Genomic DNA, 13,962 nt, shown 5'->3' with positions numbered 1-13,962 from the left:
ACACTGAACCTGAGTTTTTATCTGGAAGTAAGAAACCGGCACCTCTTAAAGTACACTCTAAGAACAAGGCATTCATTGGTGGCTCTTCCAGGGAGTTCCCCAAGCCCCGGTAGCCGGTGATTTCTCCGCCTACTGGCCTCTGGCCTCTGGCCTACCGGTTACTTTATAGTATACACTGTAATTTTTTTTTTTTTTTTTTACACTGCACCCGAATGCAACATACAAGATACCCGCTGAATAAGTGTCCAAATGTTCATGTCATTCTGGCCAATACTCCACTTCTGTTATAACATTTCAGTCTGGAATATGGAATATCTTTCAATAATCTTTATGACTAAAAGGCTAAAAGTAATCTCATGTGTAAGAAATGACTGTTCTACATTGAAGTAAAAAAATAAACTTGTTGGTTTTGGATTTATTTAGCTTCAAGAGTGCATTGTTGTTCGTGTGACCCTCAACACAGGCTTTGAGAATCCCGGGCCACTTACTGATGCTTATGCTTAAATTAACCCACTCATATTCTGGTTTTTTTTCAAGAAAAACATTTTGGCTAGTGGAAATTCTAATTGGCTGGTAACTTCTAGCAGCCATATTGGCAGGTGGTCAAAAAAGCTAATTTCAAGCCCTGCAGGGATAGCAAGTGGTGACATAGGAGTGAGTGAGAAAAGGATCAAATATTGGTGTTTAAGACTGAATAATGACATCACAACTGTTCATTTAAAATGAGTTATTCCATTCGGCCCCCAACGCTCAGCAGAATCTGGCCCTCTGGTGGCGAGGAAATTCTTTTGTGGTCCTCTCTATCATCAAAGTTCCTGGGTTACGGCATGACAATATTTGTTCGGCCCCCGGCAACAATCTGGCCCCCCATGAAAAATAATTGCCCACCCCTGATCTAGCCTCTTAAATTGGTTCTCAAAGTGAACCAGATTCATGCATTTTAGTTTAAAATGTAAAAAAAAATCTTACAGGGGGCATGGCCCCTCAAACCCCCCAAGAGGATCCAAGCAAGGTCTACCCACCACAATCTCTCCAAATCCTGGGGGAAACATACAGTTATTAGTATTGTCTTTGTTCTTAAAAATATACATTGCCTGTTTGTGTTTTGCAATATGGATATTGTTTTATTTATAATTAAATTGAGCATTGGGCCTTTATAAGAATGTTTATTTGTATTATTTCAATTGTCACACTCATGGATACATATTTGAGTTTTGTTTATTAATTGGGAAAAGGACCACTGGAACAAACGCCGCGAACATGATCCGGCTACTTTTTCAATCTGACTGGCTACTCAAAAGTTTGGGGAACTCTCTGCTCTTCTAAGATCCAAAGGGAGCCAATGAGCACTTTTGGGTTTCCCATAAACAGAGCCAATGATGTATTTTTGTTATTTTTATTGCATGAAATTGCATTGAGTAGTAGGCTTTTTTTGCATGTTTTTAGCGGGGGTACGGGGAGAACATGCAAACTCCACACAGAAAGGCCCTTTTTGACGAGCCCACCTGGGCCGTAGGCAGGCCCCCTGGACGTCATTTTAAGCAGGGGGTGCTGCAAGGAAGGGACTAATGTGGATGTTATTTGGACGTTTGGATGTTTTTTAGCCATATTTAGAGGAATATCTAATTTTAAATTAACATTAGGATTATACTGTTGTGTATAGTATTTTCTCCTTTTCTCACTCACTTTCATGTCACCACCTTCTCTTCCTTTAGGTCGTTTTACACTACGACAGCAACACAGGGTGTGTGTGTGTGTGTGTGTGTGTGTGTGTGTGTGTGTGTGTGTGTGTGTGTGTGTGTGTGTGTGTGTGTGTGTGTGTGTGTGTGTGTGTGTGTGTGTGTGTGTGTGTGTGTGTGTGTGTGTGTGTAACTCGTTACCTTGGCATGACTCCCTCCTTTTTGTTAGTTCCTTGAGCCGGGTTGTAACAGTCTGCAAATGTCCATCACCGTCAATTCATATCAGTCTATTATTGTGAAGAATAATCTTAAGATATAGAGAGATATGATCTAGTTGACTTTCTTATTGACCCTGCGGCCTTGTCAGCATATACTGAACCAGTATAATCAAGAAATATTTGTTTTGTGGTGGTAACCCATTTCTTTTGACAGTAGCTGTGTTTACATGCACACTTTTTCCTCAATCTGGTTTAAATTAATCGTTTGAAGATTCCGGGTCACCTGTTTACATGGGATCTGGTGTTTACATCCGCCGACGTTGTAATTGAACAGCTCTGTGACATGAACAGCTCTGTGACATGCGCAAAAGTGATGAATAGGCTACAACAACTTGACCGCTCTGCCAACTGAGTCAAACGAATGACACTTCTCACAGCTCTCGCGGTTTGAAAACGTCACGGTATCAAAACCACTCAAATTTGCCGTCATACCTTCCCCACAGTATCAGCTGTTTCCCCAAAACAAAGTGCTCAGGTCGCTTGCAGAGTGCAGCTTATGTGCCCCCCCCCCCCTGGCTGCATGATACTGTGGGGAAGGTATGACGGCAAATTTGAGTGGTTTTGATACCGTCAAAAACTCATACCGTTGCATCCCTACTCCTGAGTCCTCTCCTGAGTCCTATTCTCACAGCTCGTCTCCTGAGTCCTGCCACAGACAGGCAGGGGTCCCCTTTGCGTCCAGACGGAGGGCATCATGGACATTAGGGCTGTGAATCTTCACTGGCCTCACGATTGGATTCGATTACGATTCATCTGTCAACGATTCGATTGGATTCGATTCTACGATGCATCACGATGCATCTCGATACAGCTCAAAGTATTGCAGCTCCAAGTATCAAATCCTCAATTTTCTGTATTATTACTGCACATGGCTACTTTTTCATCAATTACTACAAGCAGTCAGATAAATATCAAGTCCCTTTTTTTACTTAGAAAGTGCTTTAAAATCTGAATGTCAACAGAAATTTAAACATAAACGATTCAACGATTCATCTGTCTTCGATTGGATTCACACGTCCCATTGACACGTCCGCATCGCGATGCATCGATTATACGATTCATTTTGACACCCCTAATGGACATGCGCAGAAAGAACGCAGCCAGAATAATCAGTTTCACCACGGTTTATGAAAAGGTTTAAACTACCCTAACCCTAATGGTTTATGAAAAGGTTTAAACTACCCTAACCCTAATGGTTTATGAAAAGGTTTAAACTACCCTCTGCAACCAATTAAAATTCAGCCCATTTGATCTGATTGAGATGTTGTTTTTTAGAAACAAGACGTTTATTATGTAATCAAACTTTTAAACAGAAATCAGCATGACAAGCTGCCAAGACACCTGCAGAACACCTGGATTCAATTAGACAGTCTGGTGAATATATCAAAACTGGATAATAGACTACCATGGCAGTCTCATGTACGGCAATGAAGATTTTTGAACCTCCAATGGGAAATGGGAAGGAAAAAAACACGATACTGTTGGCTTGAAAGATAGTAGGTCCTATTTTTAAGTTGCCTGTGAACAATGTAGACAACTACAAATCAAATCAAATCAAAACGACGACTACAAACAAACTGAGAAAACACTAAAATTGACGGCTGAATTCAATCATGTAGTGCATGACGGCGTGAATATGGATCCAGATAATGATGATGAAGATGATCACCAGGGTCAAGGCGAGGATGTTGAGGCAGAGGGCGACGCAGCCGTACTTTTTGGAACCCTCCAGGTCTCCTGCCACCTTCTTGTCCCTGGACTTGATTGAGAAGCAGAAGGCCGCCCAGCCGAGGTAGAGGGGGTTTCCCCACAGGAGGCAGAAGAGGGACCAGATGATGTGGTCCCGGGGCAGCGGCTCGGTGCGGTCGATCGTCACGGTGGTGTGCTGGACCACCACGGGTGGTCCCTCATACCTGCTCTCCTTCATTGGAACAAACTCAGACTGGTGATATGTCGGAGGCTCCATCTCAACTTTCGGATCAGAAGGTGGGAAAATGATGTGCGCAGTCTTCAGCCACCAGCAGTCAAGGAAATGTGCCCGCCTGGTGTGAACAGAAATCCCGTGTCACCTGATTGAGATGTTTATATGGAGCATTAAACTAGTTATGACATCACGGCATCGCTGATACATCATCAGTGATGTAATCAGTGACATCATCACTGAACCATAGCTCTGTGTGTGAGAGAGTGAATTTATGACATCACTGATGATGTCACAATGCCTATGTATGACATCACTGATGACATCAGTCACTGATGATGACATCAGTCACTGATGATGACATCAGTGACATCATCACTGAACTATAGCCTTATGTGTGACACAGAGCCCCAGCTCCCATTTATTTCCTGATGATGATGAAGATAAGATTATACTTTATTGTCCCATAGGAAACTTGTCTTGCGCTCCAAGCCACCGCATTATACACAGCACATCATCTCAGTAAACATATATACACAGTACATACATACATACACAGTACATACATACATATATACACACACAGTACATACTGTACATACATACATACATACACAGTACATACTCATGCAAAAAGTGCTTAAATTCACATCTAGCAACAGGAGTGCTAAAGGAAATGGTAAAAGGTAAAAAGGTAAAAAAAAAAAAAAGACCGTTTCAAATACTGAAACCAGCTATAAAAGAAATAGATATTAATAAAACCAGGTATAAGAACTAAGTATAAAAGCAATAGTTGCAAATAATAAAACCAGAAGAATAAAACCAGCAGAATCTGTTTGGGCTTTTAAACCTATTACAATCTGATGACTACGCTTCATGTAAACGTGCCTACTGACAATCCTGCTTTCCTAATTGACCTCTTTATCCATCTGTCTCCCTGTCTCTCAGCGTGCTCGGGTGTGGATCCCCGATGTGGAGGAGGTGTGGAAGTCCGCTGAGCTGACGAAGGACTACAAAAATGGCGACAGCTCGTTGCAGCTCACACTGGAAGATGGAGCGGTAAGGAGGAAAAGCATGCAGACTCTGTATTTCCCTTCTAGCTCTTTCTGGTGCATTCTCTCTCTCTCTTACACTCTAAGGGGGCGGGGCCACACTGATCCGTGGTGTCTGTCCGTCTGCGTTCATTTCTCTGTTCACTTTCGTTCATTTTGAACACAGCTGTGCATCTGTCCGTGGAGCACTGATGAAGTGTACGTGTCCAGCAGATTTGCATTCGTTTTGATAGACAGAAAGTTCAAGAGGGCTGAACTTTTTCTGAATGGACATATCGAGTGGACGGATGGTCGGGTAGTCACCGTCCGTTTAGCCAATCAGAGTCAAGGAGGCGTTTTCAGAGTGGAAATGGCTGAGTGGGTTGTCCACATCAATATAACGTAATGTTATTTTAACGTTATAAATATCAACAACTATCCAACAGATATCAAAGCTGGCGGGCTTCATGGAAACAGCATGGATCAAACTGGCCGACCACTAATACATCAATCTGGTCATTCAGTGGCATTTTTTAGACTCTTTTATGGTGGACGTCACAGGGTTAGTTGCGCACGCAAACCTCCGCGGAACTCAAGCCAAAACGAGAGAGATCCCCGGAATACAGGAAAAAGACGTCTTGTGCCGTATGCGTATAGACGCTGGACATTCCCACTAGGAATATGACGATGTCCGGCACTGCAACTTTGGCGATGTTTGGATCCTAGACCCATCCTGACAGTGAGTACGGGTCAAGAAACCTCACCCCATTGAAAGAGTTAGCTTATTTGTGTCAGGTAACCTGTCTGTTGCTGGTTAAGCTTTAAAATACGTGGAGGAGGCGTCGGGATCTTCCATATTTCTATGACAGCTGAACCGCTAGTTGGAACTTTCTTCAACGAGTTCGGCTCCGCCCACCAAATACGTCATCACTATTTACAAACAGTAAAAGGGTCTATTGCCACATAAGTAACGTAGCGCACAGAGCTAACAGCTAGCTGACACCAGCTTTCTTCTTCTCTCGGTTTATAGGAGGGTCGCTGACACCCTTAAGGTGCTTACCGCCACCTGCTGTACAAGTATGTTACTTGTACATGCAACGGACATAAATCTATCCGTTCTGTCCATTTTCTGACGGATCAGTGTGGCCACGGGCTGAAGCAGACTACACACTCTGCATCTCATTATTGGCTGTTGGTTTTACTGTTGGCACTCTCCACAAATGCCCCGAGGAGCTGGAAATGCCACCAAATGTAATTCTTCAGTTTAGATTACAACAGCTAGCGGCACACCGTTCCCTCTCCTAGCCCCTAGTAACCTTCATACTTCTCATTTACTAGCACTGATTTAATGCATGTATCCTATGAGAAAGGGCTTTTACCATATTGCTTCTCATGCATGTCATTAATGGTGCATTACAAAGTCAAGAAAGATGACGTGTAGAAGCCATGTGACAAGCACTCTACAAGAAGGTCTGTACTTCCTGAGACGGCTGAGGTCCTTCAACGTCTGCCGGACCATGCTGAGGATGTTCTATGAGTCGGTGGTGGCCAGTGCCTTCCTGTATGCTATCGTGTGCTGGGGCAGCAGGCTGAAGGCAGCGGACGCCAACAGACTCAACAAACTGATCCGTAAGGCAAGGGATATTGTGGGGCTGGAGCTGAGCTCTCTGACAGCGGTGTCGGAGAAGAGAACGCTGACCAGGCTACGCTCCATCATGAGCAATGACTCTCACCCACTCCACGGCGTGCTGGTCAAACACAGGAGCACGTTCAGTGAGAGGCTGATCCCACCCAGATGCACCACAGAGAGGCACAGGAAATCATTCCTGCCTGTGGCCATTGGACTCTTTAACATCATTCCTGCCTGTGGCCATTGAACGCCTCACTAAGAAGAGCACCTCGGAGACACTCAGTCAGCTGAGTCAGCTGATAGGTTAGCTGTGCCTTAGTTATGTCACACGTAATGTGCAAGTTGATTTAATTTAATTCCAGTAAGCACTTTTTTTTTTTTTTTTCTTTTTTTGTGATCAATTTTTTATTGACACCATTAGTTCAGCACAGGTACAAGACATTTTGACAGACATTAGCCAGGATGCATGAGCCCTCATCCCACCTGCCCACTCATATCACCCACCCAATACCCATCAGAACATGTGATGAATGACATCAAGTTTTTATTTACCACAAAACAAAAGGAAATAAAAATGAAATAAAATATAGGAGAGCACCGTGTAGGGAGATACTGTGGGATACTGTGTTATGCTATGTTGTGTTATGTGGATATTTCATGCCTGAGTGCGAGCAACTGGAACTTGTCCCAATTTCCCCCCGGGGATCATTAAAGTCTTTCTGATTCTGATTCTGATTGTGACAATGTGAGGATGAGGAATGTGCATGAAGACGTTGCAGCTGAATCAACACAGGGAAAGAGTAACAATGGAAAACAATGCAGGTTCAAATGGCCGCTGCTTGACACTTGTGGTGTCAGTAGCCTGAATCATGATGTTTCTTAGAACATGTCTCTATAGAAATACCGTCTGATCAATGTGTGTGGGGACTTCTGCCATTGGTTAATCAGAATAATCACATCTTGCATAACAATGTTTAAGGGGCAACACAATATAAAGTTTTTTTTTTTTTTTTTTAAAGTTGTCAGTCTTTCTTAAATCTCTTGACAGTCCATCTGACACCATCTGTGTTTGCTAGCGTACAGTCAAATTTCGCCCCAAAAACCGGAAGATACCCCGTGCACAGCAGTGCTTTCCCCCCTCGGACAAAACCACTTCCAGTCCCATGAACTAAGACATTGACGTAGTCATGTGGTTAACAAGTGGGTATGAGTGAAAACAAAACTGTGATTCATACTGTAGGGTTGGATCCAGGGCAGGCTTGGCCAATGTACTGTAGCAGTTACAGTTCAGGCAATTTAACTGAAAGAGGGTTTCACAAGTCTAAAAGACCTTAGGTGGAGAGGTCAGCACTGACTAATAACGTTTACATGTCCCTTGTTTTATGCAGCAGTGGCGTTTAATTCCAGCCCGGGGGCTGTTGATTTCTATGTGGGTTCTTGCATCATAACAGTCTTAATTATAGTCTCTAGTTGGAAGGTGTGTTTTTTTGCTTTGTTTGTTTGTTAAGGAGACGGGCCAAAAGGTAATACCGTATGTTAAGTCCTCGCAAGAGCCAATTTTGGCTAAAAAGCGTAATAAATGCGTAAAATGTTAAGTTCTAATCAATAAACCCCTGTATGTATCTCACCATCCCACAGTGCTAACACTGCCAGAATTAGTGGTCCAATTCCTGCTGGTTCTCCACCTGTTGTTTGAATGTGTGAATTCATGGTCCTAGTGCTTTGGATAAACGAAGTCTCTCCAAAATGACAAATACCAAAAGACAGATAATAAGATGATAATAATAATAATAATAATAATAATAATAATAATAATAATAAGATAATAAGAGGGCCGTCACCTCTACAGAATAACATTTTGTGGCAAACCCAACGCCCAGCTGCCTTGTAGTTGGCTCTAACATTTACATCCCTACTATGTCTCTCTGTCGTCTCGGTCATCCTCAGAACATCGAACACAAGCTGGACCCCAAGACGAAGAACCTGCCTTACCTGCGAAACCCCGACATCCTGGTGGGCGAGAATGACCTCACAGCGCTCAGCTACCTGCACGAGCCGGCCATACTGCACAACCTCAAAGTTCGCTTCTTCGACTCGAAACTCATCTACACGTACTGCGGTAGGCCAAACTCACCTACACGTACTGCGGTAGGCCAAACTCACCTACACGTACTGCGGTAGGCCAAACTCACCTACACGTACTGCGGTAGGCCAAACTCATCTACATGTACTGCGGTAGGCCAAACTCACCTACACGTACTGCGGTAGGCCAAACTCACCTACACGTACTGCGGTAGGCCAAACTCATCTACATGTACTGTGGTAGGCCAAACTCACCCAAACTCATCTACATGTACTGTGGTAGGCCAAACTCACCTACACGTACTGCGGTAGGCCAAACTCACCTACATGTACTGAGGTAGGCCAAACTCACCTACATGTACTGTGGTAGGCCAAACTCACCTACACGTACTGCGGTAGGCCAAACTCATCTACACGTACTGAGGTAGGCCAAACTCACCTACATGTACTGAGGTAGGCCAAACTCATCTACATGTACTGTGGTAGGCCAAACTCACCCAAACTCATCTACATGTACTGTGGTAGGCCAAACTCACCTACATGTACTGAGGTAGGCCAAACTCATCTACATGTACTGCAGAGTCCTGCACCGGGTCGGGGTTCCGCGGGGCCCCGCCGGGTACCCGCAAAAAAACGCGGGGGGCGGGTAAAAAATACACTTCTGTAAATTGGTGGGTCGGGCGGCGGGTAAAAATTAATAAATGCGGACGGGCGGCGGGTGGAACAACGACAACGTATGAGCCTTGTATGTTTTTCTGTTGCACTCAGATGGAGGCAGGGGGTGTGTCTGGCAGGGGGGGGGTGTGTCTGGCAGGGGGGGGGTGTCTGGCAGCTGGTCTGACTCGAACAGGAGAAAAGTTTCTGACGCACGTTTTCGCTAATTTGTTTACATAACCGGCATCGTTTCAAGTATGCGCATACTGTGCAATGTGTGATGCTATATGGACTGCACAAAACATTCAAAACTCAGCTGCGGTCAAGGTGATTGATTGGAGACAATACGAGTCGGACAGATAATATAGTAGGCTAACGTTAGCTTCCAGTCAAACATACACACTGGCTGTTTTCATAGCAACAGGCAACAACAGGTCATGGATGGATAGCGTGAAAGTGGAGAGGTCTCATCCCAACGTGGATTTACGTTCCTCCAACAGCAATCATAAAGGCAGTATGGATTATACCGGACATATTGGAAATAGCTGGTAAGTCACTTTGCTTGCTGTAACTGTCTGTGTGTCTGATAGCAGAGCTATCCAGCTGGTTAGTGAGCTAGCAGCTGCTAAAAGCTAATTAACGTACATCAGCTGACGAGTCTCGGCCAGAAAGACTGCTGTTCGCCTCTCGTGTGAAACGGTGGCAGTTTCGTTTGGTTCACTACAAAATGTTTGCACTGCAGATTAACGGTTATTATATATATGCGGTTCCGGGTCGGGGGGCGGGTCTCATGTCTGCGGGGCGGGGTGGGTTGCGGTACTGATTGATCATATGTGCGGGTTCGCGGAGCGGGGTCGGTACTGCACGTCGCGGGGCCGGGCGGAACCGGGTCTTGAAAATCAGACCCGCGCAGGACTCTGATGTACTGTGGTAGGCCAAACTCACCTACACGTACTGCGGTAGGCCAAACTCACCTACACGTACTGCGGTAGGCCAAACTCATCTACATGTACTGTGGTAGGCCAAACTCACCTACACGTACTGCGGTAGGCCAAACTCACCTACATGTACTGAGGTAGACCAAACTCACCTACACGTACTGCGGTAGGCCAAACTCACCTACACGTACTGAGGTAGGCCAAACTCATCTACATGTACTGAGGTAGGCCAAACTCACCTACATGTACTGAGGTAGGCCAAACTCACCTACACGTACTGCGGTAGGCCAAACTCACCTACATGTACTGAGGTAGGCCAAACTCACCTACACGTACTGAGGTAGGCCAAACTCATCTACACGTACTGAGGTAGGCCAAACTCACCTACACGTACTGTGGTAGGCCAAACTCATCTACATGTACTGTGGTAGGCCAAACTCATCTACATGTACTGAGGTAGGCCAAACTCATCTACACGTACTGAGGTAGGCCAAACTCACGTACACGTACTGTGGTAGGCCAAACTCATCTACACGTACTGAGGTAGGCCAAACTCACCTACATGTACTGAGGTAGGCCAAACTCATCTACATGTACTGTGGTAGGCCAAACTCACCCAAACTCATCTACATGTACTGTGGTAGGCCAAACTCACCTACATGTACTGAGGTAGGCCAAACTCATCTACATGTACTGAGGTAGGCCAAACTCATCTACATGTACTGAGGTAGGCCAAACTCACCTACACGTACTAAGGTAGGCCAAACTCACCTACACGTACTGCGGTAGACCAAACTCACCTACACGTACTGCGGTAGGCCAAACTCACCTACACGTACTGCGGTAGGCCAAACTCATCTACATGTACTGAGGTAGGCCAAACTCAGTTCTGGAGTCATGCAAAATCCCAATTCAAGTTTTACTCATGAGAAAAACTTTTTAGTCTGCTCAGTTTAATTCAAACTCAGTGTAATTCAAACTCAGTTTAATTTAAACTGAGCAGATTCTGAGCTTCAGGACCTTATTTTCTCCCCTGTACATGATTGTTTTCAATACTTGAAAAAGAAAATACTGCATCCATAATGTATATTGTTGCAATGCTGAGGCAAAGAAGTGTCATGACATGTTGCCAGTGCTGCCCAGCCCTCCTGCAGGCTAAGAAGTGTCATGACATGTTGCCAGTGCTGCCCAGCCCTCCTGCAGGCTCATGCCGTCCCTCTGTGTGTGCTGCAGGTATCGTGTTGGTGGCCATCAACCCCTACGAGATGCTGCCCATCTATGGTGCAGACATCATCAACGCCTACAGCGGCCAGAACATGGGAGACATGGATCCACACATCTTTGCCGTGGCAGAGGAGGCTTATAAACAGATGGCCAGGTGTGTGTGCGTGTGTGTGTGTGTGTGTGTGTGTGTGCGTTAGAGATGCGCGGATTAGCTTTTATGCCATCCTAATCCGCGTGTATGCATGAACCGTCCGCCTGCCATAAATCCACGCAAATTATTTCATACTATTTATAGATCCGCGCCCGCAATGCACCCAACGATATAAAACGCTATAAAAGGAGCGAAATTACGGTTTCTGCTGCCGTTGGTGCGATCGCTGCAGTCCAAGACTCCAAATAAACTTCCATGCTGTATTATGTCCAGTCCACCACTTGCCCTCATGTAGCTTACTCGGCTAACGCTATAGTAGGGCTGCTCGATTATGGCAAAAATCATAATCACGATTATTTTGATTGATATTGAGATCACGATTATTTAACACGATTATTGACATCATTGACATTGAGAACATCATGCATTTATTGAACATTGACACTGCCTTTTTATTTAACATTGGATGTCTTTGGATTTTAGATATAATTGAAAATAAATAAGTGAAAATAAATAATAAAAGTGCAAAGATTTAGAAATAAAATAAAAACTAAAATAAATATACAGTATATGTAGGCCTACTATGTTGCAGTGAACTGCCACAACCAACTGCAACTATTAATCTACATTCAATATGTTGGTAAACATCTAGTAGTCCTTAAACCTCAAATCTAACCAAATGAGAACGCTATTGAGTAACGTTCGTTTACATTAGGCTACATTAAATTACTCATTTGGCAGATAGTTTTATCCAAAGCGACTTACGTTTAGGTTCATAATAGGCTATTGTTAATGTTTATCTGTGAGATCGTTAGCTGTTGAATGCATATTCATGCATCATATCAATGCGGTCGCATTGTAAAGAGTGTCCTGAATCGATGACTGTGTTGTGGCAGGAGTAACTAGATGGCGCTTTGTCTTTTTGTTCATTTAGCATTATTTCTTGGTCATAGACCCCTTTGTGAGTGGATTTCAAGTGATTAAACAGAGGGAGAGGTTGTGTTGCGGGGTGCTGCCACGACCGCGCATATCTTGACAGGTGGGTCAAAACTCGCATCGCAATTCCGTGCTGTATATACCGTATATACAGCACGGAATTGCGATGCGAGTTTTGACCCACCTGTCAATCACAGGCACAGACTTGGAACAAACAGTGCAAGATATGCGCAGTGTAAGGACCTTTAAACTTGGTGAAACCATAGTGTTTCCACCCCACATACGTTGTTTCACCTCTCTTCTCGACCAGCGGCTCTCTTTCTGTGAAATGTGGCTCTTCACACGACAGTCACAACTCGAGCTGGTGTGCTTTGGGCTTTGGGGGAGGGGCCGAGCAAAGGAAGGGGTGCACTTGATTTACAATACAAGACAGAACGAGAGAGACAAGAGCCGCAAAATCGTTTGATGTCAATTATCTTGTTTTCATAATCGTGGACAGCCCAAATCGTAATCTAGATTAAAATTCGATTAATCGAGCAGCCCTACGCTATAGCTTTAAGTTTAGTTTACTTGATTGCCTCATTGTATGGGAAAATACAAACTCTTCATACTTCTCTTCAAACATGTCTTCAGTGGAAACTCCTTTTTGAGGGTGACATCATTGACCATATATGACTAAAAGTGGAGCCGTCCACATGGCTATTGTTTGGTTTACGGCCGTGGGTCCTTTGGGCGATTTACAATAGGCGACTAAGAATGTGCCTGACGAAAAATGTAGCTTAAAATACATTCATAGACTAGAGAACGTAATTAATATTATTTTCCCTCATTAATGATACATCGTTTCAACAGCCCGCAACCCATCCGCTATTAATCAGAATGTTTATTTTTATGATCTGGCCTGCCCACGGGGCGGGATATCCGCGGTCAGCGCGGTTATAACTGTGGCCCGTGCATCACTAGTGTTTGTGTGTGTGTGTGTGTGTGCCTGTGTGATGGAGAGAGAGTTACCTTCCTAGCTTTAATTCTAGTCTTCCTGTTGCTCTCCCCTCCCTCCCGTCTCGAGGTTTGTAGGTCAAAGCTGAGCCACAAATAGCTTCCTGGTGGTCTCTGTGTGTGTGTGTGTGTGTGTGTGTGTGTGTGTGTGTGTGTGTGTGTGTGTGTGTGTGCGTGCGTGCGCGCGCGTGCGTGCGTGCACATCTTTCTCTCAGAACCACCTTGTGGGTCTTCTTAAGAGTCAATGGGCCCTATCTTGGTAGAGTCTTGCTCACATGATTTTAGATGGGTCAAAGTAATATTTCCGGTGTATCTTGCCCAGTCTATGGCGAGAGAAGTTGTAATATATTGTCATCATGTCATGGTGTTTTGGGGTCATTAATAAACGAGATTGATTGTTATTTTTCTATAATTTTGTGAGGTAGTGCTATTTTACATTGAA

At 44.4% G+C, this 13,962-nt stretch overlaps 1 protein-coding gene across 1 annotated transcript in view; it reads left to right on the top strand.

Annotated features, from left to right (window-relative positions):
- myo5aa (myosin VAa) overlaps positions 1 to 13,962 on the top strand; it is a gene marked incomplete at its 3' end in the record, with an annotated part of 144,366 nt that overhangs the window by 21,224 nt on the left and 109,180 nt on the right. The window contains exons 2-4 of the mRNA XM_083653084.1: positions 4,827 to 4,937; positions 8,487 to 8,658; positions 11,447 to 11,591. Coding sequence (XP_083509210.1) covers positions 4,827 to 4,937; positions 8,487 to 8,658; positions 11,447 to 11,591 — 428 coding nt within the window. The remainder of the gene's footprint in view (positions 1 to 4,826; positions 4,938 to 8,486; positions 8,659 to 11,446; positions 11,592 to 13,962) is intronic.

The sequence above is a fragment of the Poromitra crassiceps genome, assembly GCF_964638095.1.
Source record: "Poromitra crassiceps genome assembly, chromosome: 16".
Classification (NCBI taxonomy): Eukaryota; Metazoa; Chordata; class Actinopteri; order Beryciformes; family Melamphaidae; genus Poromitra; species Poromitra crassiceps.
The sequence above is the reverse complement of the archived record's forward strand: the minus strand, read 5'-3'. Positions and strand labels throughout refer to the sequence as shown.